This window comes from Lagenorhynchus albirostris, chromosome 2 (assembly GCF_949774975.1).
Source record: "Lagenorhynchus albirostris chromosome 2, mLagAlb1.1, whole genome shotgun sequence".
NCBI lineage: Eukaryota > Metazoa > Chordata > Mammalia > Artiodactyla > Delphinidae > Lagenorhynchus > Lagenorhynchus albirostris.
The window spans coordinates 79,231,464-79,258,972 of NC_083096.1; the positions used below are offsets into that span (position 1 = coordinate 79,231,464).

Here is a 27,509-nt window from a genome sequence, read left to right on the forward strand (position 1 = left end):
CTAGACTGAGAACTCCTGCAAGGATTTTATGTCCTCACCACCTAACAATCTTTGCACAGCATTCAAATATTTATTGAACAAATGACATTATCACTTAGGTCCCAGCCGACTAAGTATAAAATGCTATGAATTTTTCCAGTACCTAGTTTGGGTAAACTGCTCTCACGTTGGTACTTTCAAGGGACCTGCCTGCGAGTGATTAGCTTAGTTGAGAATGGGGCCTCTGGAAGGTCTACAGCTTTGGAGGAAGGAGAGCAGGCAGTTCAGAGTGGCAGAAGGGTGCCCTTTTGGGGTGAGAAAACCTCCCCTCTGTTCACTTTCAGCTACTTCAAAGCTGTGGGGTCTCTGGTGACAGTGTATTTGAGGTAGGGGGTAGGGGACCACAGGCAAAGTTAGGGTTTAGGTACACTTTGGATTTTAGCAGCCCATGTTTTCTTACCCTTAGGGAGAGAGACTCTAAGTAGGAACCTCTTTATGCGATCAGATTCCAGTTCCACACCATCTTATTTGCACCATTCTTCCACCTCAAGCGCATACGCGACTTTGCAAGGGTCACAGCGGTAGTGAGAATGGGAGATAAAAGAACTTCTCTCCTGATCCACTCACTAGAGGAGTTAATCCCTCCCGGCCAGGCTCTGAGTCCCTGCCCCTCCCGTCTCAGGCTCCGCCCCCTCCCCACTTCTCCCGCGGTCCTGGCGGGCTTACCCAGGAGGGGGGCGGCCCCAGCCCCAGCGCTGGGCCGGGCGGAGCTCCCGCCCAGGCGGAGCTGCGGCTGCAGCGTCCAGCTGCCGGACCGACCTCCAGCCGGGCAGACTGCGGGAGCGGCGCCGGGCCCCCTCCCCCCACCTCTCCAGCCCACCCTCTGAGCCTCCCGAGCCCCCTCCCCGCTCCCTGCAACTGTGCTGGTAAGTCCCACTCTCCGCACCAAACTTTTTTGCTGCCGAGTTTGAGTCCTACCGCCGGACCACGAGATACAATGTAATTGGGGGGGGAGGGGGTGAATTGAGAATAGAATGAACTCTTCACGACACCATAACGTCTCTAAAATGGATCAGATCTCCCCCATTTCCCGAATTAGTAGAACTCTTGAATTTAGATGGTTAAACTTGTAGATAAGGAGCTGAGGGTATTTCCTCCAACTTCGCTACCCCCTCCCCCATTTCTCTGAGATTTAGCCCTTCCCGATACTTTCTCTCCATATTCCAAGTATCTTTGGCTCCCTAAAAGCTCATCCCTTCTCAACTCCGGCGTGGCAAAGCCCCCTCCCCCAGGTGCTTCGGGTCCACCTCCTTTCCCATTCCCCCTGGGACCCCGCGATCCTTCGGGCGGTACACTCCCTCCGGGTCTACCGGTCTGGCACACCGGCCAAAGACGTGCAGGGGCTGGGTTCGGCTGTGGAGGGAGGGGCTGAGGCTGGGTCCAAAACCCGGCGGGCGGGGCCGGGAAGGGGAGGTGTAGGGGGCCGGACTGGGCGGAGCAGGCGGCATTTGCGGCCGGCGCCGGGGTGGAGAGTTGTGCGCCGGTCCCTGGGCCTGAGCTCGGGCTCGGGCTCGGGCGCCTGCGATGTCTCAAGATGGCGGAGCTGGGCGAATTAAAGGTACCGGCCCCCTCCCCCATCCCCATCGGGACTGAGCCCGGCTGTACGCCGAGTCCGGGAAGCGACCGAGACTGGGTGCTGAGGGCTCGGGTGGGGGCCGGAGACGTGGCGGGGACTGGCTGCCGGGGATGGTGAGAAGTGCCTGTGGGCGACGAAGGGGCTGCGGCGGGGCTCCGGGGGCGGGGCCGCGGGGCAGATATAGGGGTGGGGCCGAGGGGAATTGCCGCAGTTGGGGGCCGAGGCGCAGGGGGCGGGGACGCGGGGTAGAAGTCGGATTTGGTAGTAGGGGCAGATGTAGGAGTTGGGCCAGGAGGAAAAGCTGCTGTAGAGGCAAAGGGGGCGAGTCGATCAAGGGCCAGAGATGCGACAGTAGGGGGCAGATGTTGGATGTGACTGGGGGGCAGATTACGGGTAGGCTCCTCGGGGGAAAGGCGCTGAGAGGATAGAGGCTTTGGGGCTGCTATTGGGATCTGAATCTTGGGAAGTACCAGTAGGCGGCTGAGATCTAGGGGGCGGGGCTGTGCGGGGCTAGATCGAGGGGTGGGGCAGAAGCATCCTGGAGGCTGAGAGGAAGGTCCTGCCTTAGTGAGTCGGTATCTTTGGGCAGAGGAGTGAAACTATGGGATAGAAAGGGAGAAGTTCTTGACAAAGCTAGTGGAGAAATAAAGGCAGGACGGAGGAAATTAGGATGGGGAGAAAGGTAGAGGAGCAAGTTTTTAATCATATTCCTCAAAAGGGGCCCAAAGCCATAATGTCTCCTGTGAGGGGAAGAACTGTGAAGGGCTAGGAAGGCCTGCCCGTGGCAGGGTCTCCTAGAGATTCATAGAAGTGAGTCCTTTAAAGAGAGAGCTTACCACTACCAGAGACTTGAGGATAACCATATCCGAGGACATCTCACAGAACCTTTAAAAACCATGGGGTTCATCCCCCTGTCTCCTGGCTTTATTCTGCCTTTTGAAATGGAGCCATTTTCTTGGGAGGGCCTGAGGTCTAGTTACTGGGTCTAGCTGCCTAGGAGAGCATGCAATTCTGCACCCTGGCTCAGGGGCTGCTCACCTTCTCCTCACCCTCCCAGGGCCTCTGTTTAGAGCTTCCCTCTTCCCTCTTCCACCCCTGTGGAGGAGGGGGAGGATCACTTATTTTCTCTGGGTAGGAGAGAAGCAGGATATTAGTTCCTGGCAGATGGAGTAAATGGGTAAACAGGAAGGATACCTGGATTTCACAATTCGCTGTTAACCTCTCACCCCAAGTTTTGGTCCTGTTTCTCTCCCACAGAAATAGGACTGAGGGGAGGTGGTTATGTAAATGACACTGAGAAAGGATTTGGGGGAGTTATGAGCATTGAACCCTGACCTGAAAACCCTGGCCACAAAAGCTTCAGAGGCTTGGGGAAAATAGCTGAGGTAGATCGAGGTGTTGGGAGGGGTGGGCCGTGGGGCACAATCCTCCAGCCACCTGGCCCCTTTCTTCTCTATGGGGCTGTCTGGCCTGAATCCTCTTCTCCCCCCTCCTTCTCCCTGTCTCCTATCCTCTTCCCAGGAGCTGGGATGGATCTGAGTGTCTGAGAAAGAGCAGGAGAGGAGATAAGCAGCTTACAGGAGGGTCCAGGCTCACCGCAGGGATGGAGGGAAAAGGCTGTAGTGGACTGAGAGGTGTGCTTTGGGGTGGCATGCTGTCTGCACCCTGCCCTCACCTGTTAAACTGCCAGGCACAGGGAGATAGGGCTGCTCAAGCCTGGGGGGCAGTGGTGAGGTGATCTGAGGGTTGCTAAAATGCGACCTAGATGTCCGTTTGGCCAGCTTCGCTGTCTGGCAGTAATCCACTGGCTGCAAAGCACCTTTCTGATTAGTGCTGGAGGGAAAGTGCATTGCCCACCTACTAGCTCAGCCCCAGTGTCTTTGGCAGGACAGCCCTGTGCAAGGTAGGATTCTCACGCTTCTCTGGTCTCCACAGCACATGGTGATGAGTTTCCGGGTGTCTGAGCTCCAGGTGCTCCTCGGCTTCGCTGGCCGGAACAAGAGTGGACGGAAGCACGAGCTCCTGGCCAAGGCCCTGCACCTCCTCAAGTCCAGCTGTGCCCCCAGCGTCCAGATGAAGATCAAAGAGCTTTACCGCCGACGCTTTCCCCGGAAGACCCTGGGGCCCTCTGATCTTTCTCTGCTCTCTCTGCCCCCTGGCACCCCTCCTGTAGGCTCTCCTGGTCCTCTAGCTCCCATCCCCCCAGCCCTCTTGGCCCCTGGCACCCTGCTGGGCCCCAAGCGTGAAGTGGACATGCACCCCCCTCTGCCCCAGCCTGTGCACCCTGATGTCACCATGAAACCATTGCCCTTCTATGAAATCTACGGGGAGCTCATCCGGCCCACCACCCTTGGTATGGCTCTTTGTGATCCCTGGGTCTTCCTGGACTCCATGCCTCTTTCCCAAGCCTTTCTTAGGCTTTAGTCCTATGGGATCAGCACCCTGGAATAGGGGCAACTTCTGTGGCTGCCTGTGCATGGGCTTGGGAATAACTGCCCCTTTGTGTCCTCAGCATCCACTTCTAGCCAGCGGTTTGAGGAAGCGCACTTCACCTTTGCCCTCACTCCCCAGCAAGTGCAGCAGATTCTCACATCCAGGTACATCTCTTTCAGTCGTCCTGCCTCATCCTTGGGTGGTTACCCTTAGACTCTGCTCTCTGACTTTCTTCTCTTCTGCCCTGCCCTCCTTCCTCTCCATCCTCCTGCACCTGCTTTGTCCCTCATTCTCTTGTATGTCCCTTCTCTATTCTCTGGACATATAACTTTCTGTGTCTCTTTTCACCCCTGCCCTTCAGGGGCCACATACTGACATCTCTCCTCCCTCCCTCTTCCAGAGAGGTTCTGCCAGGAGCGAAATGTGATTATACCATACAGGTGCAGCTAAGGTGAGTTGATTCTCCCTCCCCTCAGGGCTCCCACTGAGGGTGGGAATGAAGTAAGGGTATGACGGTTACTATTAGGAGGTTACTATTAGGACATGCTCTGCCATGTCCACCCCAGCCCTCGGATTCTTGTTTGGAAGCTGAAGGCTACAGATATCCATGACTGATTTTCTGAGGTTGCCTGCCTCTCTCTGCAAGAACTGCCTCCCACCCTTTCATCTTCTCTCATCTCTTACCAGGTTCTGTCTCTGTGAGACCAGCTGCCCCCAAGAGGATTACTTCCCCCCCAACCTCTTTGTCAAGGTCAATGGGAAACTGTGCCCCCTGCCGGTAAATGCTCTTCCCTTCTTCTGGCAGTAACCCCTTCCCTGTTTTAGTTCCTAAATGTTACATCTTTTATGAAAGAGACATGCCTGACATAGTAGGTGCTCACTTTACTGACTGAATCAATATAATCTAGAGAGTACCAAGATAGGGCTGAACAAGGGTTCTCTCAGAACCCAGAGGGGGGATATTAGTTCAACTCAAAGGTTCAGGAAAGATTCTCAGACGTGATGACCCTAGAGCTGAGGGTTGGAAGAAGTGGGGTATCCCTACTCTTCCTCTTCAAGAACTCAGTGAGCAGGTTTCTATTTATCTGGTCAGTGAGTAAGTTCTCCTTTTTCCCCAGGAATGAACCCTGCTGCCAACCCTAGAGAGTGCCCCAGTTTTTTATCACTGAATGGGCCCCCGTCTCACTCATCTCAGTGAGTGACCTAAGACAAGGTGTCTTAACCAGGCCCTCCCTCCCTCCCTCCCCCAGGGTTACCTTCCCCCTACCAAGAATGGGGCTGAGCCCAAGAGGCCCAGCCGCCCCATCAACATCACACCCCTGGCTCGACTCTCGGCCACTGTTCCCAACACCATCGTGGTCAACTGGTCGTCTGAGTTTGGACGGGTGAGCGTGGCTGAGGCTGGGGGCCTGGAGAAGCCTGCAGGGAGTGAGAGGGAATCATCCAGTGCATTGGGCTGGGGAAACATCTTTCTCTTCGTGGGTCTCTCTGCATTAACTTGCTGTCTCTGGCCCTCATGTGACAAGGTGGGGGGCTGCTGGTGGTGGTGGTGGTAGTGGTGTACGAAGCAGAGGCTGATTGTCTCCCCCCGCACCTCCAAGTAGAATTACTCCTTGTCTGTGTACCTGGTGAGGCAGCTGACTGCAGGAACCCTTCTACAAAAACTCAGAGCAAAGGGCATCCGGAACCCAGACCATTCCCGGGCACTGAGTGAGTAACATCCCGTCCCTCTTCTCTCTGACCAGTATCCAATTCTTCCTGGCCCTCGAGCCTTTACAGTTAAAACTCATACCCCTCTTAGGACAACTTACTTCACCTCTCACATGAACCCCAACCCGTGCCGTACCCCTGTTACCAATCTTTGTGGTTGAAAAGTGGGGCCATTTCAGGCATTGACACCCTTGCATTCCCAATTATACATCTGCTTTGCACCTCGCAGACCTTAACTCCAGCCCTGTTGGAATTTGGGTTCTCCAGACTAGAAAGTGTCTTTAAGTATCATCAACACTAACCCTCTTGTGCTGCTTCAATTCCCTCTAGGTCATCTCTGCCACAGTGTCACTCAGCTGTATTTAAGCATCTTCAGGGATGGGGAAATCTCTCCCCGCCACCTAGCCTTCGTAATGCAGATCCCAGACCACCCCCATGTGACATCCCATTGGCCCCCAAAGGCGCTCTACCCAGCCGCCTCTCAGCCAGAGCCATCTGCTTCTGGCCTCACCACCTCCCGGGCTTCTCTCCAGCCTTGCTGACCCCATGGCTCTGGCCCCACTCTTGTTTCAGTCAAGGAGAAGCTGACCGCTGACCCGGACAGTGAGGTGGCCACTACAAGTCTCCGGGTGTCACTCATGTGCCCGGTGGGTACAAGGGAGAAGAGAAGGGGGAGGAGTGGTGGGTTAAACCTCTAGACTCAGATGAGGGTTCCTAGGGCTATTAGAGTGAGGCTCTCTGGGACATGGGGACTCTGACCAGAGAACTCGTCTCTCCTCAGCTAGGGAAGATGCGCTTGACTGTCCCTTGTCGGGCCCTCACCTGCGCCCACCTGCAGAGCTTCGATGCTGCCCTTTATCTACAGATGAATGAGAAGAAGCCAACGTGGACGTGTCCTGTGTGTGATAAGAAGGCTCCCTATGAATCTCTTATCATTGATGGGTAGGGCTGTTCTGCATTCAGCTTCCTTTTACCTAGGACATCCACTAGGACTGGCCCCTGCCCCCATATATAAATATATATCTGTAACTTACTTCCCCTCCCAACTTTTAACATACCTGTCTCTTTTATCTAAATATTACCTATCTATTTATCTATCTCTCCCTCCAACATTGAGGACTTCACTACACACCGTACTAAGTACTTTGCATGCCTTATCTCATTGAGTCCTATGAGATGCCAGTAACCCTGTGAGATAGGTACGGTCATTACAGGTGAGGAAGCTGAGACCTAGTGTCTTGCTCAAAGTTACAGTGTTAGTAAGTGGCAGAGCCAGTGTATCAAACTGTTACATCAAACAATTACCTGACCTCTTACTGAACATAGCAATAAAGTTCTTTTGATCTAGCGACTCCTAACCTGCTTCCAGAGCCTACATTATGGTTCTTGTTCCCAGTGCCTCTTTTTTTTTTTTTTTTTTTTTTGCGGTACGCGGGCCTCTCACTGCTGTGGCCTCTCCTGTTGCGGAGCACAGGCTCTGGAAGCGCAGGCTCAGCGGCCACGGCTCACGGGCCCAGCCACTCCGCGGCATGTGGGATCTTCCCAGACCGGGGCACGAACCCACCCGTGTCCCTGCATCGGCAGGTGGACTCTCAACCACTGCGCCACCAGGGAAGCCCCCAGTGCCTCTTTTTGAGGTAGCTTATAGAGTTCTGTTATTTCTGCTCCTTCTGTTTTGTTCCTAGTACTACATGGAACACGTGCTTAGAATGTATTTATTTTAAAACTCAGCATTAAAAATTTTCAAAGCTCTTTTATGCACCTTACTTTATTTGATTCCAACAACTCAGAGAGGTCAGGAGGGTGGATAACATCCCTAATTTACAGGTGAGGAAACTGAGGTTCAGGAAGGTGAGTCCCAGAACTCCCTGGCTACTGTTGCAGCCATCTCCCAGCCACATGAATTCCTATCTCTCCCCTCCCCTAGTTTATTCATGGAGATTCTTAATTCCTGCTCGGATTGTGATGAGATCCAGTTCATGGAAGATGGATCCTGGTGCCCAATGAAACCCAAGAAGGAGGCATCTGAGGTTTGCCCCCCGCCAGGGTATGGGCTGGATGGTGAGTGACCCCCTGTCCCCCAGTTGAGCTAAGTCTTGTATGGCCTCTTCTCTGAGACACAGTCTTCTTACCAACCACAGGCCTCCAGTATAGCCCAGTCCAAGAGGGCAATCCATCAGAGAATAAGAAGAAGGTTGAAGTTATTGACTTGACAATAGAAAGCTCATCAGACGAGGAGGACCTGCCCCCGACGAAGAAGCACTGTCCTGTCACTTCAGCTGCTATCCCAGCTCTACCTGGAAGCAAAGGGTATGAAGAAATAGGCTGAATCTATAGCAGAAGGGAGAGGAAGAAGTCAGGAACGCTTTCTGATCACTGGGCAAACTCGGGGGCAGAGAGGGGACTTGAGAGGCTGAGCTGGGTGAGGACACCTGTGATTCCTTCTGTCTCCTCACAGAGTCCTGACATCTGGTCACCAGCCATCTTCGGTGCTACGGAGCCCTGCTATGGGCACGCTGGGCGGGGATTTCCTGTCCAGTCTCCCACTACATGAGTACCCACCTGCCTTCCCACTGGGGGCTGATATACAAGGTATGACACTGATCACAAGGTGGGGCCGTGCACTGCCATATCCTCCCCCAAACCAGCTCACAACCCTTGCTCCTTTTCAGCGCTTTTTGGCTGTTTTGCAAAGGGCCACAATCCAAGGAACTTCTTTGATATTTTGTGTGTGTGTGTGTGTGTGTGCGCGTGTGGGTGTGTGTGTGTGTGCGTGCGCGTGTGGGTGTGTGTGTGTGGTGAAGGGGTCAGATAGGAGGTTGATTTTAATTTTTCTTCTCCTACCAGGTTTAGATTTATTTTCTTTCCTTCAGACTGAGAGTCAGGTAAGTGGTCCCTTCTCCATCTCAGATTGCTGAAGCCTCCTTTCTAGGCACTGATGGGCCCCCTTACTCTCTCATTTTCCCCGGGGACCTTAATGTGCTTCTCCATGAAGGAAGGAAACTGCAGTACAGGCAGTTTATTTCCCTCCTAGGCCCCACTGGGATTTCTTCGGATTCTCACCCATGTCTTCCTCTGTCCTATGTTACTTACTGTTCTGTCTCCAGTTTTTAGTGTAGTTCTGTGCCTGTCTGCTCACCCCTCCCCACCCCCCCCAAACCCATGTGCACTTGAGCACCATGACTGCCCCAGCCGGACATTCCACACATTTCAGACGCCCACAGGGCCGAGAATCTAGCAAGCTGGTGGGGCTGTCTCCAGGCAGGGAAGAGGGGTGGGGTGTGGGGAAGTAGGGGAAGGAGTCAGAGGGAGTCTCTCCTGCTTCTCAGAGAATACTTTGGGATCCTGAGGGGTTTATTTATCCCATATGATATTTCTGAGATGAGTGACTGGGAGGCGGTTTGTAAAGTCAGGATAAAATCTTAAACCATGCTCTTGATTCCTCCCAGCACTATGGTCCATCCGTCATCACCTCGCTAGACGAACAGGATGCCCTGGGCCACTTCTTCCAGTACCGAGGAACCCCTTCCCACTTCCTGGGCCCGCTAGGCCCCACGTTGGGGAGCTCTCACCGCAGCACCACTCCGGCACCCCCTCCTGGCCGTGTCAGTAGCATTGTGGCCCCTGGGGGAAACTTAAGGGAGGGGCATGGAGGACCCCTGCCCTCAGGTCCCTCTTTGACTGGCTGTCGGTCAGACATCATTTCCCTGGACTGAGTCCCCTGGATCATGGAGCCTTCACCGCCTCGCAACACTGAGCAAGTATGCTGTGGAGTCTGGAACCCTGGCCCCTCTGACCCATCAGAAGGGCTTTGGTCAAGGCCAGAAAGATCTTCATGGACACCTGTTTTTGGCCTTATCTCTGCCTGACAAGGCTAGCACCCAAAGGGTTAATATTTAACCTCTTTTAAAGGACATTTGGGGTCTGTTTTTGGAAATGTTCTTTGATGTCCAGCCCATTCCTTTGGGTCTGTTAACCTAGGCAGTGGGAGGCAAATGGGATGGGATGTGAGTTGGGGAAAGGGCTGAATCCTCAGCCTTGACTGTCTAAAGCCTCGTGGGGAAGGGGCCCTTCTCGTGTCCCCCAGATGCCCTCTCTTCCCATTCCCCAAAGCCGGCTGTGTTCCTTCCCCATATCCATTGTCTCTTCACGTCCATTCCGTTCTCTTTGGCCAAACAGACAGCTGGAGTAACTGAGATAGGCAGACACATGGACAGAGAACTCTATTTTGGGTTGCATATTTTTTGTGTGTAAACAAGAAAAACCAAAATACTCCAAAGATGACTTTCCCTGCCTCCTGCTTCCCAGTGTGACTGAGGAGGAGATAAGGCCTTAGCCCTGATCCCCAGGGGTTTGGGAGAAGGGCCTGGCCAATCGCCTGGGTCTCTCTATTTATATATTTAAGTAAGTTCACAATGATGCTTATGCTGACCAGCCTGGAGCCTGAGCTTCTAAAGGCCCATGGCCCTGTGGTTAGGTCTGGCTCATTCTGCACCTTTCCTGGGAGGTGGGAGCACCCTTGTGCTCTCTCCAGTCTCCCTTTTCAGGCTCCTCTAGGGCCTAGGATCTATGTTGTAATTTTACTTTCTATTCCCACAGTTGTAGCAAAGTTCTTACCCATAATAAAGGTTGTGGATGTTCTGTGAGTGTCACGGAGGTGGGCTGGGGAGGGGATTAAGCACTTTGCTTTCCAGATCCCTGGTTTGTGGGGGCTGGGATGGGCCACGTTCTGTTCTTCCCTTGCAGGCCCTGGGTCCGAGTGAGCTCCACTTCCACATGGTAGGGGTGTCACACTGAGGATTTCCAAGGGCAGTTCTTTCTTCCTTTCTTTCCCCCACACCCATAAAAACACTAGACCATTCAGCCCAACACTGTGGAGTCCTTAAGTCCTTCCTCATCCTTACCTGCCCAGATGCTGTAGCCAGAGCCTGAGGGCAAACTTGGTCCCAGTGCTGACCCTCTCTTTGCTATCTGCCGTGGCTGGGGTCGTCCGCAGCAGTGTGGACGTGGGCAAGACCAGAGGTCGAGCTCCTCCATTCTCTTCTAGTTCCACCGCACTGCAGAACGACAGCTCCTGTCTGGGCTGTGCCTTGTGGCTTAGCCCACTTCCGTATCCATAAGGTCATCTGATCCTCCCAACCACCACAGGAGAGGGGTGGGTGGGTGTTAACCTCATTTTACAGAAAGAAGAGTTAAATGACTTGCCCCCATGAGAGAGTGGGACTGAAACCCAGGTCTTCAGTGCTAGCCAGTTGGACAGGAACCCTTGGAGTATCATGGGCAATATCTTTGATCTCATGTGCTCTCTTCATTATCAGTTGACCCACTCCCTCCCTAAATTTCCCCCACAGCACAAAATTTCCTCTGAACTTCTCAGTGTGTATGTGTTGGTGTGTTGGAGGGTTAGGGAGAAGCTCCTACTTACAGGACAGAAGGCGGTAGGTCCTGGGGAAGATGTCTGGGTGTCTCTGTCCCATCCTCTGTGGCAGCCACCGCAGCTGCTACATCTGGTCCCAGCCACATAAGGGCGCTCACCTCTCTTGGGTTTGGTTGGATCCGGGCCTGGAGCCAGACATGTTGATCCCTTAGTCATGGCCTCTCTCAGAAGACCTGTTCTGGATCACAGCCCACTCACAGGTGGAGTGGAGAGACTTGGGGCAGGGACAAGGGGAGAGGCTACTGGATTTCTTGGTTATCTCTGACCTTCCCTCTCCCCCTCCTTAGTCATAGTCGGAACCAGTCTGTTTGGTTGTCCTAAGCCGCATTTTCTTCCTCTACTGCCAGCCCTACCTGTAGCTGCTGCTGTGACTCCTGGGAAATGACAAGTAGATAGAGAATGATGTGATGGTATTTGGGGAGACCCCAGCTCAGCCTAGGAGGGTAGGCAGACTAAGAGAGAAGAAAACAAAAATGAGAACTTCCTGTCCCTTTTTGGGGCTTTGTAAATGCAGCTGAGGAAGTGGAGAGTAGAAGTGGTGGAGAAGGGACATGGGTAAGGATCGTGGGCTTGGGAACTCCAGACCACCCACACTCCATCGGGTCCCATGTGGTCAAGGCAAGTGTGGCTGTTCTCTGGGCTTTGGTAGGTTAGAAGCTGTTAAGGGCTCCCAGGTCCCTGTCTCACCTCCCATAACCCCAGAGGGACCCCAGAGAACTGGCCCTGGGGCAGCTGTAGTCCACTCTCCTCCCAAAGCTCTCGAAGTCCTCCGTCCAGCAGCTGGGAGTGAGGGGGCAAGAGGTCAGAGAGGCCACCGCCTGACTCCTCCAAGTCCTGTGTTTGCCCTTCCCTCAGCCCACACCCAAGGTGGTCCCTCCTTCAGGGCGGGGTGCAGGTTGGGTCAGTGGATTGGCTACCTCTTCATCAGGCTCCACGTGCCCACCTGCAACAACAGTGGGACCAGCAGGTGAATGGTGGTGTTCCTGGTCAGGGACACTCACTCACTGTTTACACCGCCCCCTCCTCCAGTGGGCACAGATGCAGCTGTAGCCCCTTGTGATTATGGGACCTGTTGATACCACATTTCTGGGCCCACTTCTCTGTCATTCTGAGACTGGGAATAGCACTGTTGGGTAAAGGGCAGATTTCTTTCCTGGACTTAGGGCCTTGCCCTCAGACCGCTCACCTGGGGGTACCCAGAGGTTGGGGGAAACGTTGAGAGTTTGTGTCCTTCGGGTCAGCAAGACAGTCTGATCGCTGGACTGCAGAACGACCGCCACAGCCAGATCCACACCTCGATTCGTGGGCAGCTCGGCCCCAGAAGCCCTGGGCTGCTGATCCACGGCCGAAAAAGGGCAGAAAGGGGGTCGCTGGGGGGAGGGAGCCGCTGGGGTTAATATCTCAGAAGCGAGGCGTGGCTTTCAAAAACTGGGCGACACCCCGATGGGGAAAGAGGCCACGGCAGGCGACTGGCCCCCAGGCCTCTCGCCTCCAGCCCCCACCCGATCCCAGTCCCTACCTTCGGCCCTTCACCCCCCGCCCCCGCCCCGTGCGCCCCCGTCTCCGGACCTGGAGCGGAAGCCTGGCGGAGGCTCCTGGGAACGGCCTGTCCGAGAGGACGAGTTCTCCCCGCTTGAGGCCGCAGTACGTGGGCCACGGCCCGAGCCCCGGCCCGGCGCCCAGGAGGCCACACACGCTCTGCGCGAAGCTCACCGACTCCGGCCGTCCGGACAGGAGAAGCACCCTCGCCGCCGCCATAACGCGGCTCTGGGGTCTCTGCGGCCCACTCCGCGCCCTCTAGTGGCCCAGCGGGCTTCCCCTCGGAGCCTTCCGCCGGGTGGGAAGGAAGCCCGGCTTCCGGGACTTCCCCCGGGAAATTTAGGCAAGACACTTGGGGATGAACCAGGGGTGTGATAGGTAAATGACAAAGGGGAACAACTCTAAATCCTCAGCTCCTCTTTTCCTCCCATCTTCTGTTTAGGAAAATGATCCCCAGACGGAATGATTTCTGGATTCACGTGTCATCTCCCACCAGCCATGGGCGGAACGATAAGCACCCCTCCATGGCACTCTGCACACCTATCTGGTATAGCAGGTAACACCTCCAATTAGTGAATTACATCTGTCTCTTAGCCAGACACCCAAGAAACATTTTTGACACCTTCCCTTTTTTTTTTTTCTCGTTTAATTTATTTATGGTTGTGTGGGGTCTTAGTTGCAGCATGTGGGATTTTTTGTTGCCGCCTGTGGGCTTCTCTATAGTTGTGACATGCAGGCTTCTCTATAGTTGTGGCATGCAGGCTCCAGAGCGCCAGGGGCCTAGTTGCCCCAGCATGTGGGATCTTAGTTCCCCAACCAGGGATGGAGCCGGGAGTCCCCTGCATCGGAAGGCGGATTCTTAACAACTGAACACCAGGGAAGTCCCACCTTCCCTTTCTTTTCACTCAAATGGCAACCAAGTGCAGCAGATTCTACTTCCTTAAACTTTCTCAAATCCATGTCTTAATCTCCAGCCACCATTGCCCAGTTCAAGCCTTCCTCATATTCTGCCTGAGATACTATTACAAGTCTTTAAATAGTCCTGCCTCCACCAATTCATTCTCTACAGTGCGGCCAGAGTCATCTTTCTAATACAGATCTGCTCACTTTGCTTCCCACTGCTCTCAGGATAAGATAAGCTACTTAACACAGCATCCTTGCTACACACCCACCAGTCCTTGCCCCTGCCTGTCAATTCTGGCAGGACATATGCCCTGTTTTTCAGTCACATGTTATTCCCTGTTCCCCCAAGAAATAGGCTCTGCTTCCCTCTGGGATCCTTTTTCCCTTCCACCTGGCAAATCCCCATCTTTCAAAATACGGATTGTGTCACCTTCTCTATGCTCCCTTTCCTGCCTGACCCTTTTCCCCTTTGCCTCTGTATGATACTTTCCCACTATAGCCCCCCCCCCCAACACTTCCTTGTACTTATCTGTCTCCCTCCACTAGGCTGTATGCTCAAGGCTATTCATCTTTGCATCCCCAAGGCCTGGGGACATACCGGGCACATAACTGGTGCTCAGTAAATGATGGTAAGTGCCTTGAAGGCAGAGATGGTATTGTATTTATCTTTGTATATTATACCTAGTATAGTGGCTGGCAATTAATTGGCATTCAAATGTTTAATGAATTAGAACTAACACTGGTAAGAGGAAACTGAGGAGATTATAAAACAACACCTGCTTTAAATGAAACTGAAGCTGCTGGGACAAATTATGTCAACTAGATTAGTCATCTGTCCATGGTACTAGGAGAGAGAAGTTAGAATTGCCAGTTTTTAGGAACCATGGTGAAGAGGAAGGCAGTGATTTATTGAGTGCTTATCACATGCCAGGCATTGTGCTAAGTGTTTCACATAGATAATTTCAGACGTGTTAGAAGCCCGGAGCTGGCAAATGTAACTTTTATCCATAGATTCTAGTGTGACTGCTTGGGCCAATCCACCTGCTAGCCCTGAAAATAGCTTTTATCCCCCCTCTGTGGTAGTCTTTCACATTCCCTACATTGTGTGTGTGTGTGTGTGTGTGTGTGTGTGTGTGTGTGTTTAAGATTACAGTTTAACAAAGTAAAGAACAGGTGTAGCCTTTTGAAAATGGAACGAACAGCTTTGGGAGAAGTTTTTCTCACTGTCAGGGATGTTCAAACACAGCCGTAGCTGACTTCTTGGTGGGAAATGATGCATGTGATAGATGATTAATCTAGTTGATTTAAGGTTCTTTCCCCTGCCAAGATTTGATGAGGGTAGAATATAGTGATGATTCTAAAACAGGATCAGCAAACTTAAAAAAATATGTCAAACTCTTTCTGGTGTATTCTGGGTGGTAGGGATAGAGAGAGGTTTACAGTACAAGAATCTGGAACTTATCCTACTGCAAAGAATGCATCTAGGCACCTCCTTTATTCTTCCTTCCAATCCCCTCAGATCTTCTGAGGAAGACTCTTCTTCTGGGTCATTGTCTCTTCACGGTGCTCTCGATGTATGACTCCAGCAGGAAGATGGTTTCATCCACCTGGATCTCACAGGCATCCAACCTGAGTGAAAAAGTGAAAGCATTTGCCCACACTGAACATTCATTAGCATATTTAAGATTAGAGGCTGGAGTGTGTGTGGTCATGGAGAATTGCTGGGTTACTCCTGAAAGTACTGGGCGGAAAGCAAGAGAACCAACAGATCATTCCTCCCACTTACTGAGCATCTCTTATGTGCCAGGTACTGTGGAAATTGCTGAGGATTCAAAAGATAAGGCCTCTGTCCCAGGAGAAGTTACATTCTAACTTGCAATGAGGAGGAAGACAGCACATGTTAAAGGCACAGGTGTAAAAGGACCTAGCGTGTTTTAAAATAGAAGCGGAGAGTGGCTAAGGCTTAAAGTGATTAGGAATAGAAGGGAACACTTCATCAACCTGATAAAAGCCATCTAGGAAAAACCCACACCTAGCATCATACTTCGTGGTGAAAGACAAAGCTTTCCTCCTGTGATCAGGAACAAGACAAGATGTCTGCTTTTACTTCCATTCAACATTTTACTGGAAGTTCTAGTCTGGAAATTAGACAAGAAAAACAAATAAAAGGCGTCCAGATTGAAAAGGAAGAAGTAAAGCTATTTCTAATTCACAGATGACATGATCTTATATACAGAAAAAGCTCAAAGGATCCACAAAAAAACCTACCACAGCTAATAAATGAATTTAGCAAAATTATAGGATATAAAATCAAAACACAAAAATCAATTCTATTTCATACACTGGCAATGAACAATTCAAAAATGAAATTTAAGAAAACACTAAAACAATTGTTTAGGAATAAATCTAACAAAAAAGTACAAGACGAATACCAAAAACGACAAAACTCATTGAAAGAGACAAAGGAAGATCTAAGTAAATGGAAAGACCTTCCATGTTCATGAGTTGGAAGATTTAGTATCATTAAGAAAGCAGTACTCCACAGAGTGATCTACAGATTCAAAGCAAAATCCCTATGAAGGTCAACGGTGAGCAGTGAAAGGAAATGAGGATGAAGAGATAGGCTGTTATGAGACTGTGAAAGGCCTTATATGTTATGCCAAGGAGTCTGGTCTTTATACTGTAAACGAGGAGTCAATATAGCATTTAAAGCAGAAGAGTGATATTGTCAATCACTTTAAAGATACTAACTGTGAAAGCATTATAAGAAATGGTTTGAAGCAGGAGGTGATTTGCAAAGGTCTGGCAAAGAGGTGAGGAGGGCCTGCATGGGAAGCAAGATGAAAGGCCAGATTTGGGACACACTGAAGTAAAATCAGCAGCTTTGGTGAATGAGAGAGTGTGTGTGTGTGGCGGGGGGAGCGGCTGGTGAGCGAGGAGAAGCTGAACATGTCTTCAGAGTTTTTAGCTTAGGGAAATAGGTGGATTAAATTCTGTTAATTGAGGTGGGGAAGAAGAGAGTGAGTTTCGGTTTCCTCACCTTAAGTTGGAGGGGTAGCAGGATATCAAGATGGATTTGTCTGCAAGGTATTTTGAAACATACGTTTGAAGTTTATGATGCTTACTTGTTGACATTACGTTTCAGGGTCTCTAGCTGCTGGCGTTCAGGGGCTGTGATCATCTCCTCTATTTCTTGTAGCTGTGCCTCCTCTGCACCTGTAGCCTGCATAGATGCAATGATGGCTTCTACCCTCTGAGACTTTTCCAGTAGACGCCTGTCAGACAAAGGCAACTCTGAGGCATGTCCTCTAGCCTTGGAGATTCTTTTATCCCATAGCCCTGGGGCATAGCTCCCCCTTTTACCATGTTCCTGGTCAAAGTGGATAATGTCACTCTCTAAGGAAGGACATTTTCTAGAAGCTTAATTAGAAATGTGACTTCACTCCTGAAACTCTTGCTGCCTCTCATTTGTACTTAAAGTTTGGTGCCAGTTTATACGTTGCTCATAAATTTAATCTGCAAAATTATTTCACTGGGGACATACAAGAAAAGTGTATACTAATGCATCTTTATGCCAACCTAAGCCAATAATTCAGTGCAACCAGACTGGTTATTGTCTCTGTTGGTTTCCACTTCTACAGGAAATTTCCCCATAAGCCTTTTGGCCTTGTAAAATGTAATTACTCAACTGAAAATGTCACTCACTTGTTTTCTTTGGTTTCAAATTGCCTCCTTTCTATCAAGTTGGCTACACTCTGAGGGGAGAGAAGACAAGAAATGCACACAGTTCTATTTACGCAGCTCAGGCAAAATGGCTAAAGGAGGCATGAGGGTGAGACATCTCTGTGGATGGACTGGGGAGGAGTTACCTTGTAGCATCTGTGCAGCAACATTCGGGCAGCTGACAGGATGTTCACAGTATATAAATAGAAGGTCCTGGATGGGGCATGGTCTGGTGTTTTGGGAATTTCCTATTTGTCCATAGAAAGAAAAATAAGACTTTATACTTTTCTTCAGAAATGGCAAAGTAAACACCTGTCCCGTCTGGAGCTACTCAGCCCTCTCTTTCACTTATACTTTCACTCTTCCCCAGTCATACAGCATCTGTGTTTATGGTACAATCAGCCACATGGAGGGTTGGGCGGCCCTGTTTTTTCCATTTGACTGTCAACATCCTGAGTGGAAAAGAAAGAGAAGGCACTTAACATTTACTAAGCAACTCTTATGTGCCAGGTAGATTGTATCTGATCTTATAACAAGCCATATTGTCTGTTACCACCATCCATCACTATTTTGTAGATGGGAAAAAAGATGGTAGGTAATTTGCTCAGTGTAACTGGGTAAGAGGCAGAGCTGTGATTCTGACTCCAAAATCCATTCTATCTGTTTCCTCATAGGGTATACTACATGGCTCTGCATGTAGTGATGACCCGATAGAGTTAATCTACAATAAACTTAAGGCTCGAGGAAAGGACAAATCACACGGACTAGGAGTTAAAGAAAAAAGGGAGGGTGATTCTGGGGTAATTTCTTGGCTATGCCTCTTTTTTATTAGGCCGGTTAAAGCTCCACAGTTATCTTTCAAGTGCTTGCTATGTCTTTGTTAATCTTTTTTTTTTTCTGTCTCAGAGCTGGATACAGTTTGTTTGGGGTTCAGAATGTTTGCTTCAGGAGTTCCTCTCATCCTAGGTCAGCTCTGTTGGTTGGTGATTACTGTTACCTGGAGTGATATGAAATTTTCTGAGAGCATTTTATAAAGCATATCCTTTGCCTCCTTTGCTGGAATCATTGCAAAGTCTTCTACCTGTTTCTGCTCCAGGTGTTTCTTTTGTAAAACTAAACGGAATATTCTGGCACAGCGAGACCCAAATCTGTAAAGGAATAAAGAAAGCAAATGGCATGCCGACGTAGATTAGCTTTAGCTCTTAGTCACAGACGGTGCTTGTTCGGTTTCCACGTGTGGAGACAGGACCAGAGAGGAACAGCAATCAGAGAATTCCTTCATAACTCCACAGACTGATGACAATACTGCTAATCATAAGAGTCACCAACTGCTGACTCACCTGAATGCCTCAGTTCCTGCATTTGTAAGTAAAGGCTTTAGGAAGGATGGTTCATTGGCATCACTGGGAATTAAGCAGCAGGGTATTTAGGGTAAAGAGCTGTAGTAGGTGGGATCCACAGCAGTCCAGCGGAAAATGGGGCAAGATGTACCAAGGTGTGTCTATATTGGTTACTGACATAATGACCAAGTCACTTGTTCAAATGGGGTGTGGAAAGGAAGTATCTGACCCCCAACCCCAATCAGGGTGACCCCCTTACCTCTCTTGTATGACCGACTCCAGAGTGGCTGTGGCTAGAGATCCTAGAGCCTTATGTAGGTCTTTATGTAGTGGGTTAAGGTTACTCCGTAATGTTTTGGCCTGGTCATTGTGATCTTAGTTTTATCCCTGAGTCTTTAATTTAAAACTTAAATACTATTTTGTTTTTCACACTAGTCTCATTTATGGTATGTAAGTATTTCGAAACCTTAATTAACTAAGGTGCTTAAGTCAGAGTTTTGCTTAACTAAAGTTTGGTTCGTTAAAAGTCCCTTTCACTTCTTTATCATCAATGTTTTAGTTCAATTTTCTAACTTACTTAGTATACTAAATATCATCAAATCTTTTCTAAGTCACCATCCTGTTTCATAGTTCACGCTGCCTGACTGTAAGGAAATAACCACCCATAAGGATACTGATGACATACATTCCTCCACCACTGTCGCCAGACTTTCCAACAAACTCAAGCTATTAAAAAAAAGGAAAAAAAAAAAAAAGAGAGCTTGTGTTATTTGAATGGAAAGTCCAGTGATCCTGTTTTCAAAAGAGCAAATCTGGCCAAGAGTCTGCAGCAGGAAGCCCTCCTATCAGATGATGGTAGAAAATTGTCTGAGCTGGCTAGGTAGAGAATGAGGCTACAGAAGACTGATAGCAGGCAAAAATTAATCGTAAATACAGCAGAAAAAAGAAAGAAAAGACTTACTGGATCATCTGCCAGCAGAGTGAGATACTGATCAAGAACTTGCTTAGAGATGTTATAGCCAACAGGTAGGGATCTGAAGATCTGTGGAGCAAAAGATACAGTGAAAATGGGTCTGGGAACTTAGAACTGCTGACATTGCTGAAATAAAGATGTTCTAATTTTAGATATCACAAGTATAACACTGTCCAAAAGCACAGCAGCATTGTTGGTAAGAGTAAAAAACTAGAAACAATTCGCATGTCCAGTAATAAGGAATTCATTAAAATAAAGTACATCATGGCCATTAAGTGGAATATGATACGGCCATTATAAAGAATGAGGCAGATCTAAAAATACTGACATGAAAAGAAAGTTTACATATACTGTCCTATGAAAGAAGCTAGTTTAGAACAGTACATAGAGTATAACCCCATATTTTTTTGTTGTTAAAAAATACAGGGCTTCCCTGGTGGCGCAGTGGTTGAGAATCTGCCTGCCAATGCAGGGGACACGGGTTTGAGCCCTGGTCTGGGAAGATCCCACGTGCTGCGGAACAACTGGGCCTGTGAGCCACAACTACTGAGCCTGCGCGTCTGGAGCCTGTGCTCCGCAACAAGAGAGGCCGAGATAGTGAGAGGCCCGCGCACCGCGATGAAGAGTGGCCCCCGCTTGCCACAACTAAAGAAAGCCCTCACACAGAAACGAAGACCCAACACAGCCGTAAATAAATAAATAAATAAATAAATAAATATCTACATTTATGTGAGACTATACATATAAAAAAGTCTGAATAAAGATATGTACCAAACTACTGACAAGGATCTCTGGGGCTGGGATTATGGGATTATGCAAAACTATGTATTTATTTAAACTGGGGTATGTTACATACAAGAAGCACAGATTTTAAGGGTACAGTTTGATGAGTATTGACAATTGTATATACCCACATAACTACCATCTACAAGATATAGAACATGCCTGGCATTCCTGAAAGTTTGGGGAGCTACAAGTTTAAAAAAATTATACATTTCTATGCTGTTTGAATACAGGTCATATAATTACTTTTGTCATCAGAAAAAAACTTGTATTTAAATTTTGTTATATAGTAAGTTAAAAAAATTTTAAATAATATAACTATATTTAATGTGGATAAATATTAGTATAATTACAAAAAATTAGTATAATTACAAATAAAACATTTGAAATATTAAATATTAAATTTTCAATAAACAAAACAATGAACAAAGCATTTAAAACAAATTTGAAATATACAAAATATATTGAAAAAAACAAATATAAGGGGCCATATAATGTCCTGAGTACTAAGGCTCAGATTCCAAACAGTGGATTCTTGGAACAATTAAGAATAACTTATACTATATATATATACACACACACACACACACACAATAAAATACTACTCAGCCATGGATGGACCTTGAGATTATCATACTAAATGAAGTCAGAAAGACAAATACCATACAGTATCACTTCTATGTGGAATCTAAAATATGACACAAATGAACTTATCTACAAAATAGAAACAGACTCATAGACATAGAAAACACACTTGTGGTTGCCAAGGGGGAGGTGGGTGGGGGAAGAATGGATTGGGATTTTGGGATTAGCAGATGTAAACTATTATATATAGAATGGATAAACAACAAGGTCCTACTGTATAGCACATGGAACTATATTCAATATCCTGTGATAAACCATAATGGAAAAGAATATGGAAAAGAATGTATATATGTATAACTGAATTACTTTGCTATACAGCAGAAATTAACACAACACTGTAAATCAACTATACTTCAATAAAATAAATTAAAAATAAAGAAAAGAATTACTTATACTTTGACTAAGGTAATGGTTTAGGTTTTTAAAGGTTGAATTCCCAAGAGACCAAATATTTCAGTACCTACCACCTCAGAATAATCCCCGTCCCTCCCCAAATAGCAAAAACCCTTCCTTTCAAGGTTCAGACCTCAACCTAATCGCAGGCTCTATGTATAATAATTATTATATCCAAGAGCCTGTCAGAAAACTAGTACAAGAACATGAAGCTCACCTCGTTGGAAGACAATGGCTGGGTGAAGGGGGCACTAGAGGAAGTGGTAATCTCACTCATCCGGAGCATGGTCCGCACGATCTCGCTGCTTGTCTGGGTTTGAAAAGTGAACTGGAAATCAGAATTCACTCTGCTGTGCTGGCTCTGGCTATATGCCAATGGCCACATCTGCAAATAAGTGAATATTCCTGATAGCCACTGTCCCACCCACTTAGATATCACCTGGTCCATCCTGTTGGCAACTGCACTGACAATGCCTTGGTCACGGAAGTGCTGGTGGAATCTGTCAAGGTTGGCCTGCCAATAAATCCCATCATCTGGAATGGGCTGAGGAGGAGAAAAAGATTAGAGAGAAACATTTAGATACAAGGAAGCATTTTCTAGTGAGAAGCTTGGATTTAACTGCTCACCGTTTCTTTTCCTATATAGTAGCAACTAAATTGGTTGGAGGAAAAAACCATTCAACCATGTGGATTTAGTGCCTCCACAATGACAAATTCACAACCCCCAACTTCAAACAGATTCTCTTTGCTTACCTCGAATCTTTGTCTAGTTTAACTCTTTACCAGTATTCTCAAAGTCTCCCATTTGCCCCTCCCCTCTCTCTCAGCAGATGACCTTGCTTCTTATTTCAGAGAGCAAATAGAAGCCGTTAGGCCAGAACTCATTCAGCGTGGTGCACACATCCCCACCACATTTCTTTATTTAAAAAAAATTTGAGCTTCTCAAAGAGTTGGTCATCCCAGCTGTATCCCATCCACAGATTTACTCAACCAATTTCCACCGTTACACTGAAATGCCAAAGTTCCTGAGGAACCTGTTGCTAAGTTCAAAGAATACTGTCCAGTTCCAATCTTATTTGATCTTTCTAAAGCATATGACATGGTTGGACATTTTCTCCTTAACTCTATGTGGCCCCTTAGACTTTATGACACCATTCTTTCTTGGTGCTCCTTCTAACCACTCTGGCTACCCTTCCTCAGTCCCCACAGATTCCTTTTCCAGATCCCATCCGTAAATACTGGTGTTCCCCAGGGTTCTGTCCACAGCCCTCTTTTCTTTTCACTCTACATATTCTACTTAGGTGATTTAATCTGCTCTCAAGGTTTCAACTGTTCCAAGTCTATTTTAATTCTAGAACTCTCTATGAAGTTCCAGGTGCATAGACTCAACTGCCTACTTCCACCTGTGACTTAAAACTTTTCTTTTAAGTTTTCAGCTAACTACACTACAACCAACCCAGTTTTTTAAGCTAGAAACTTGAATATCATCCCTAACCCCTTGCTCTCCCTCATCTACTATCCAATTACCCAGTTCTATCCTTTTTTTAAAAATTTATTTTATTTATTTATTTTTGGCTGTGTGGGGTCTTCGTTGCTGCAAGTGGGCTTTCTCTAGTTGTGGCGAGTGGGGGCTACTCTTTGTTGCAGTGCGTGGGCTTCTCATTGCGGTGGCTTCTCTCGTTGCAGAGTACGGGTTCTAAGCGCGTGGGCTTCAGTAGTTGTGGCTCGCAGGCTCTAGAGTGCAGGCTCAGTAGTTGTGGTGCATGGGCTTATTTGCTCCGTGGCATGTGGGATCTTCCAGGACCAGAGCTTGAACACATGTCCCCTGCATTGGCAGGCGGATTCTTAACCACTGCGCCACCAGGGAAGCCCCCTATCTATTCTTTATATTAATCAGAAGTCTACTTTTCTTTATCCTGACTGTCATTACCTTATTTCAGGCTCTAATCTTGACTCACCTGGTTACTACAGTAGCCTCCTAACTGGTTTTCATTTTTTTTTTTCATATAGTGGACACTATAAGAAAGGGCAACTGGGTTTTCTGCATTTAATCTTGTTCCTTTTGCTTCGTTCTCCCCATTTCTCATAGAGCAGTGCTGCTTTTTACCTCTTGGGCTCACAGTTCCCCTGAAGAAAGCTATCGAGTGCTCTAGAGAAAAATGCACATAGTACAGGTGGACTCTCTGAAACGCATCCATGGAGTTGTACAAGTTATAAACCACTGTACTATAGTAATATTTCTAAAATGTAAATCTAGCCACTTCATTCACCTGCCTAAAATTCATCAATGGCTCCCCATTGTCTTCAGGTTGAAGTCCAAACTTCTTAGTTAGTCAATCAAGAAATATTTATTGATGTCTTGCGAGTATTCCAGGTGCCAGGGACAAGATACTGTCCTTGAAGAGTTTATAGACTATTGGGAGTACAGAGACAAACACTTGTACAAATAATAAGTAATTTCAGCTACTTATAAATGCTGTGAAGATGAAATGCAAAAATGTGGTAGAGACTGGAGTAGAGGGTGGGCAATGGTGCTTGCGCTCTAAGAAAGTAGCATTTGAGCTGAGATCGGAATGATGAAAAAGAGGCAACTACATGAAGATCTGAGGGAAAAGTATTTGAAGCAGAAGAAATCCTAAGGGCAAAAGCCTGAAGACTAGAAAGAGTATGATACATTTGAAGGATGGAAGAAATGATAGAAGCTGGAACATAGTGAATGACAGAGTAGGAAGAGCTGAGGTTGGAGAGCCTTGTCTCCAGCAGATCATGTAAAGACCCAGCTCGGGCTTCCTTGGTGGTGCAGTGGTTGAGAATCTGCCTGCCAATGCAGGGGACACGGGTTCGAGCCCTGGTCTGGGAAAATCCCACATGCCACGGAGCAACTAAGCCCGCGCACCACTGCTACTGAGCCTGCGTGTCTGGAGCCTGTGCTCCGCAACAAGAGAAGGCCGCGACAGCGAGAGGGCCACGCACCGCAATGAAGAGTGGCCCCCGCTCACCGCAACTAGAGAAAGCCCTCGCACAGAAACGAAGACCCAACACGGCCAAAAATAAATAAATAAATTCATTAAAAAAAAAAAAAAAAGACCCAGCTCATGTAAGGCTTCATAATCCATAGTAAAGAACTGGATTTCTTCTAAGAGTAATGGGAAGCTATTAAAGGAGACAAAAATCAGTGATGTGTTGGGAATTTTTAAAAAGAACAATTTAGAAAGTCATTTTGGCTCTTAAGTAGGTATGAATACAGGTAGGGAGACCACTTAGGAGAGTGTTGGCAAAGTCTTGACTACAGTGATAATGGTTTGGACTGGGGTGATGGCAGTGGAAACGATAAGAAATAGTTGGATTTCAATTATTTTTAGAAATTGGGTTGACAGGTTTTACTGTGAGATCAGATGGCTCCTAGGACTTTGGCCTAAGCAAATGGTGTCCTGGGTGGTTGGCCTTGGTGGTGTCCCTAACTAAGATGAGGAAAGCTTAGGAGGGAGTAGATATCTGGGAGCAGGAAATCAATTACTCTGTTTTAGCCATACTACTTTTGAGATGCTTATCAGATGTTTTTACAGGGATGCTGAGAAGGCATTTGAATATAAGAGCTCAGGCCTATATGTATCTTTCTAAACTCATTTATCACCACTCATCCCCATGGGTCTCTATGGTCCAGTCATACTGACCAATTTAAACTTTTCTAGGCGCTTTTTCTGCCTAATCTATTACCTCTGTCCAATGACTGAAGTAAGTTAAGCCTCAGAAGGGACAGAGCAACAGAGTTCACTCTTTGTTAGTCCATCCCTGGCCAATATTTAATGAAGTTCGTAATCCTACTACTTCTCGATCCAAGAATGTTTAAGCTCTTTTGGGGCTTGTCATCTTAGTGCTCTTTCTGGCTTGCCTCAGGGTGAGGACTCCTAACCAAGAAGCCTCATTACCTCTTTGTTATCTGTGGTATGTTTTGGTCTCTTGGCCTTGGGCTCCCCAGTTGCATCTTCGTCAGATGATCTCCTCCTTTTACCTTTCCCTGCCAAACAAAACAGTTACACAGTTAGGCTACACCTCATATGATAACAGGAAATGACCGAAGGTGAAAGCAGGTGTCTCTATCCCAAAGACATCTGTAGCTACCTCTAGGTTAGAGATGTTGAGGAGACTCAGGAACTACAAGAAATTCAAGTTAATGATGAAGTCATCTGAAACTCAACAAGTTCAAAAAGAAATTCAGTCTTTCTCCCTCAAACTGCTCCTGCTCCAATGCTTCCTTTCACAGTGAACGGTACCATCATCCTCCCACATACTCAAGCCAGAGACACAGATGTCATTTTTGATTTCTGTCTTCCTCACCCTTCCTATGTCTAATTTTTCACTGGTTTGTGAAAAATTGCCCCATCCTTTCTACAGACAGAAACATATTTTAAAAATGCAAATTAGATCATGTTACTTCCTTTAAAATCCTTTAGTAGTTTTCCTTTGCTCTTAGGATAAAGAACAGGTGCTTTACGAGGTCTTGCATGATCTAGCCCCTAACTGTCTGTCTAACCTTAACTTATGGCTCTCTTTCCTTTCCTCACTGTACTTTAACTATACTGATCTTCTTTTATGTTCTCAAATTCCTATTTTTTTCCTCACTACATACTATTCCTTTTGCCAAAAATGCTTATCCTCTGTATCCCTTCATACCTTACTTCACTGGTTGGCTCCTACTTCTGCTTCAAATCTTAGTTCAAATGCCACTTTCTTCAAGAAGCACGTGCCCAAGTCCCCGGGTAAATCTGGTCCCCTGTTATATATTTTCATAACATCCCATATTTTACCCTCATAGTACTTATCGCAGTTTGTTAGTTATATATCCATCAGGCTATTTGATTATTGTAAGCCTCCTATACTAGACTTAAGCCCCATACGGGCAGGGACCATAATGGTTTTTTCATCTCTTTATACCACAGTATCTGGCATAGAGTAAATCCTTGGTAACTGCTTAATTGATTGAGTCATTCATTTAACAATCATTAAGGAAGAATCTACAATTAGGTCAAATCGCAGATCTAGGGGCCAAAATTCCTTACCTATCAAGCTCAGTTTAGGAACCAGGTACATGTCCTTTTCACTGATGACAAGAGTGGGGGCAGGTGGCGGTGGCCCAGGGTCTGCATTCTCAGTGGCAGGCACCAAGGGGCAACGCTGCACGAAGTGTGTGTCTGCTAGTCGCACAAATGTGTTTGAGACCTCAGCATAGTCCATGGTCTTGCCATCTGTATGACAGGAGGAAAGAGGCAAGTGAGATGGCCTCAGATAGCTAAGGGTCCTCTCCTGCAGCCAGCCAATCTATGCTTTTGCTAACAGCTGTGGATACAGTACTGACCCTCCATAGTCTCTGTGAGCCGATCTGCTACTTTCTTCACGACAGCTGACATTGCCATCTTGCCATTCAACAGGAGCTCCTCAACAATCAGCTCACCAGTGTCACTGTACAGTGTTTTGGCAGTATAGATGTACCGGGGATACCTAAGCATTCGCAACACCCGGCTGCACTGGGCTTCATACTCTACCACACCACGTTTGTGCACCTGATATATCACCAGGTTATGCTGGATGAGGACACAAAGGGCTTTTTTTACCTAGAGAAAACACAGAAGAAAGAGAAGAAAAATCTGAAGATGCAGCTCATTACTGCTGGCAATTTTTGTCCAACAGTTTCCTAAACATCAGGAGATGGCTGGAATCTCTGTGTGTCTTCCCTCTCTCCATTGGAATAGCTAATAAGAAGCGAATGTCAATGGAAGAAATCAGGAAGAGTCCTTGCTATGATGCTCATATTTCCTCTGATCTTTATCTTTCAAAGTACAATTTACTTCCCCTCTGTTATTCTTTTTTTTTAAATTAATTACTTAATTAATTAATTTTTGGCTGCATTTGGGTCTTCCTGCTGCACGTGGGCATTCTCTAGTTGCGGTGAGTGGGGGCTACTCTTCGTTGTGGTGTGCGGGCTTCTCATTGTGGTGGCTTCTTTAGTTGCGGGGT

General features: G+C 47.7%; 3 protein-coding genes across 22 annotated transcripts in view; 1 reads left to right on the forward strand and 2 right to left on the reverse strand.

Annotated features, from left to right (window-relative positions):
- PIAS3 (protein inhibitor of activated STAT 3) overlaps positions 1–20,675 on the forward strand; it is a 24,789-nt gene extending 4,114 nt beyond the window's left edge. The window contains exons 1-18 of one of the 14 annotated variants that reach the window (XR_009538779.1): positions 720–905; positions 3,551–3,968; positions 4,128–4,212; positions 4,449–4,499; positions 4,736–4,826; positions 5,299–5,433; positions 5,653–5,758; positions 6,332–6,405; positions 6,540–6,700; positions 7,686–7,819; positions 7,900–8,068; positions 8,217–8,350; positions 8,606–8,643; positions 9,208–9,646; positions 13,177–13,290; positions 18,267–18,724; positions 19,331–19,726; positions 20,100–20,670. Coding sequence is in view for 1 of the 14 variants with exons in the window: in XM_060139122.1 (XP_059995105.1) it covers positions 1,574–1,597; positions 3,551–3,968; positions 4,128–4,212; positions 4,449–4,499; positions 4,736–4,826; positions 5,299–5,433; positions 5,653–5,758; positions 6,332–6,405; positions 6,540–6,700; positions 7,686–7,819; positions 7,900–8,068; positions 8,217–8,350; positions 8,606–8,643; positions 9,208–9,474 (1,887 nt within the window). In the remaining 13 variants the exon portion in view is untranslated. Of the gene's footprint in view, positions 1–719; positions 906–1,498; positions 1,598–1,710; positions 1,729–3,169; positions 3,250–3,550; positions 3,969–4,127; positions 4,213–4,448; positions 4,500–4,735; positions 4,827–5,298; positions 5,434–5,652; positions 5,759–6,331; positions 6,406–6,539; positions 6,701–7,685; positions 7,820–7,899; positions 8,069–8,216; positions 8,351–8,605; positions 8,644–9,207; positions 10,400–13,176; positions 13,291–14,183; positions 14,267–18,266; positions 18,725–19,330; positions 19,727–20,099 lie in introns of those variants that run through there. The other 13 variants (XR_009538776.1, XR_009538777.1, XR_009538778.1 and 10 more) reach the window with 13 other exon arrangements.
- On the reverse strand, positions 7,492–14,880 carry NUDT17 (nudix hydrolase 17). 5 transcript variants are annotated; one of them, XM_060139131.1, is made up of 8 exons: positions 12,909–14,880; positions 12,382–12,565; positions 12,113–12,138; positions 11,883–11,975; positions 11,549–11,647; positions 11,184–11,320; positions 10,663–10,815; positions 7,492–8,055 (listed from the first exon to the last, which is right to left on the reverse strand). In XM_060139131.1, the coding sequence occupies exons 1-8, from the start codon at positions 12,951–12,953 to the stop codon at positions 8,052–8,054; spliced, it is 741 nt and encodes a 246-aa protein (XP_059995114.1). In that variant the 5' UTR covers positions 12,954–14,880; the 3' UTR covers positions 7,492–8,051. The 5 variants fall into 5 exon arrangements, with proteins under 5 accessions (XP_059995114.1, XP_059995112.1, XP_059995111.1 ...); XM_060139129.1 differs by having other exon boundaries at positions 12,382–12,526; positions 12,765–14,880; XM_060139128.1 differs by having other exon boundaries at positions 12,382–12,529; positions 12,765–14,880.
- Positions 15,102–27,509, reverse strand: part of POLR3C (RNA polymerase III subunit C) — a 14,644-nt gene continuing 2,236 nt past the window's right edge. Inside the window, exons 3-15 of one of the 3 annotated variants that reach the window (XM_060139124.1) lie at positions 26,851–27,106; positions 26,555–26,740; positions 25,424–25,512; positions 21,934–22,038; positions 21,712–21,822; positions 19,662–19,742; positions 19,375–19,426; positions 18,960–19,020; positions 18,358–18,508; positions 17,507–17,608; positions 17,343–17,392; positions 16,763–16,912; positions 15,102–15,266 (exon numbers count right to left, since the gene is read on the reverse strand). In XM_060139124.1, the coding sequence (XP_059995107.1) occupies positions 15,185–15,266; positions 16,763–16,912; positions 17,343–17,392; positions 17,507–17,608; positions 18,358–18,508; positions 18,960–19,020; positions 19,375–19,426; positions 19,662–19,742; positions 21,712–21,822; positions 21,934–22,038; positions 25,424–25,512; positions 26,555–26,740; positions 26,851–27,106 (1,476 nt within the window). In that variant the 3' untranslated portion in view covers positions 15,102–15,184. Of the gene's footprint in view, positions 15,267–16,762; positions 16,913–17,342; positions 17,393–17,506; positions 17,609–18,357; positions 18,509–18,959; positions 19,021–19,374; positions 19,427–19,661; positions 19,743–21,711; positions 22,039–25,423; positions 25,513–26,554; positions 26,741–26,850; positions 27,107–27,509 lie in introns of all 3 variants that reach the window. The other 2 variants (XM_060139126.1, XM_060139123.1) reach the window with 2 other exon arrangements.

Bases quoted from the DNA above. Each gene is read 5' to 3' on its own strand.
- NUDT17 (XM_060139127.1), bottom strand. From the start codon at position 12,953: ATGGCGGCGGCGAGGGTGCTTCTCCTGTCCGGACGGCCGGAGTCGGTG. The intron at 12,566-12,764 runs GTCCGGAGACGG...CCCTCCCCCCAG, and splicing joins CCGCCAGGCTTCCGCTCCAG to CGACCCCCTTTCTGCCCTTT. The intron at 10,816-11,183 runs GTAAGTAGGAGC...GTCGTTCTGCAG, and splicing joins GACCTACCGCCTTCTGTCCT to TGCGGTGGAACTAGAAGAGA.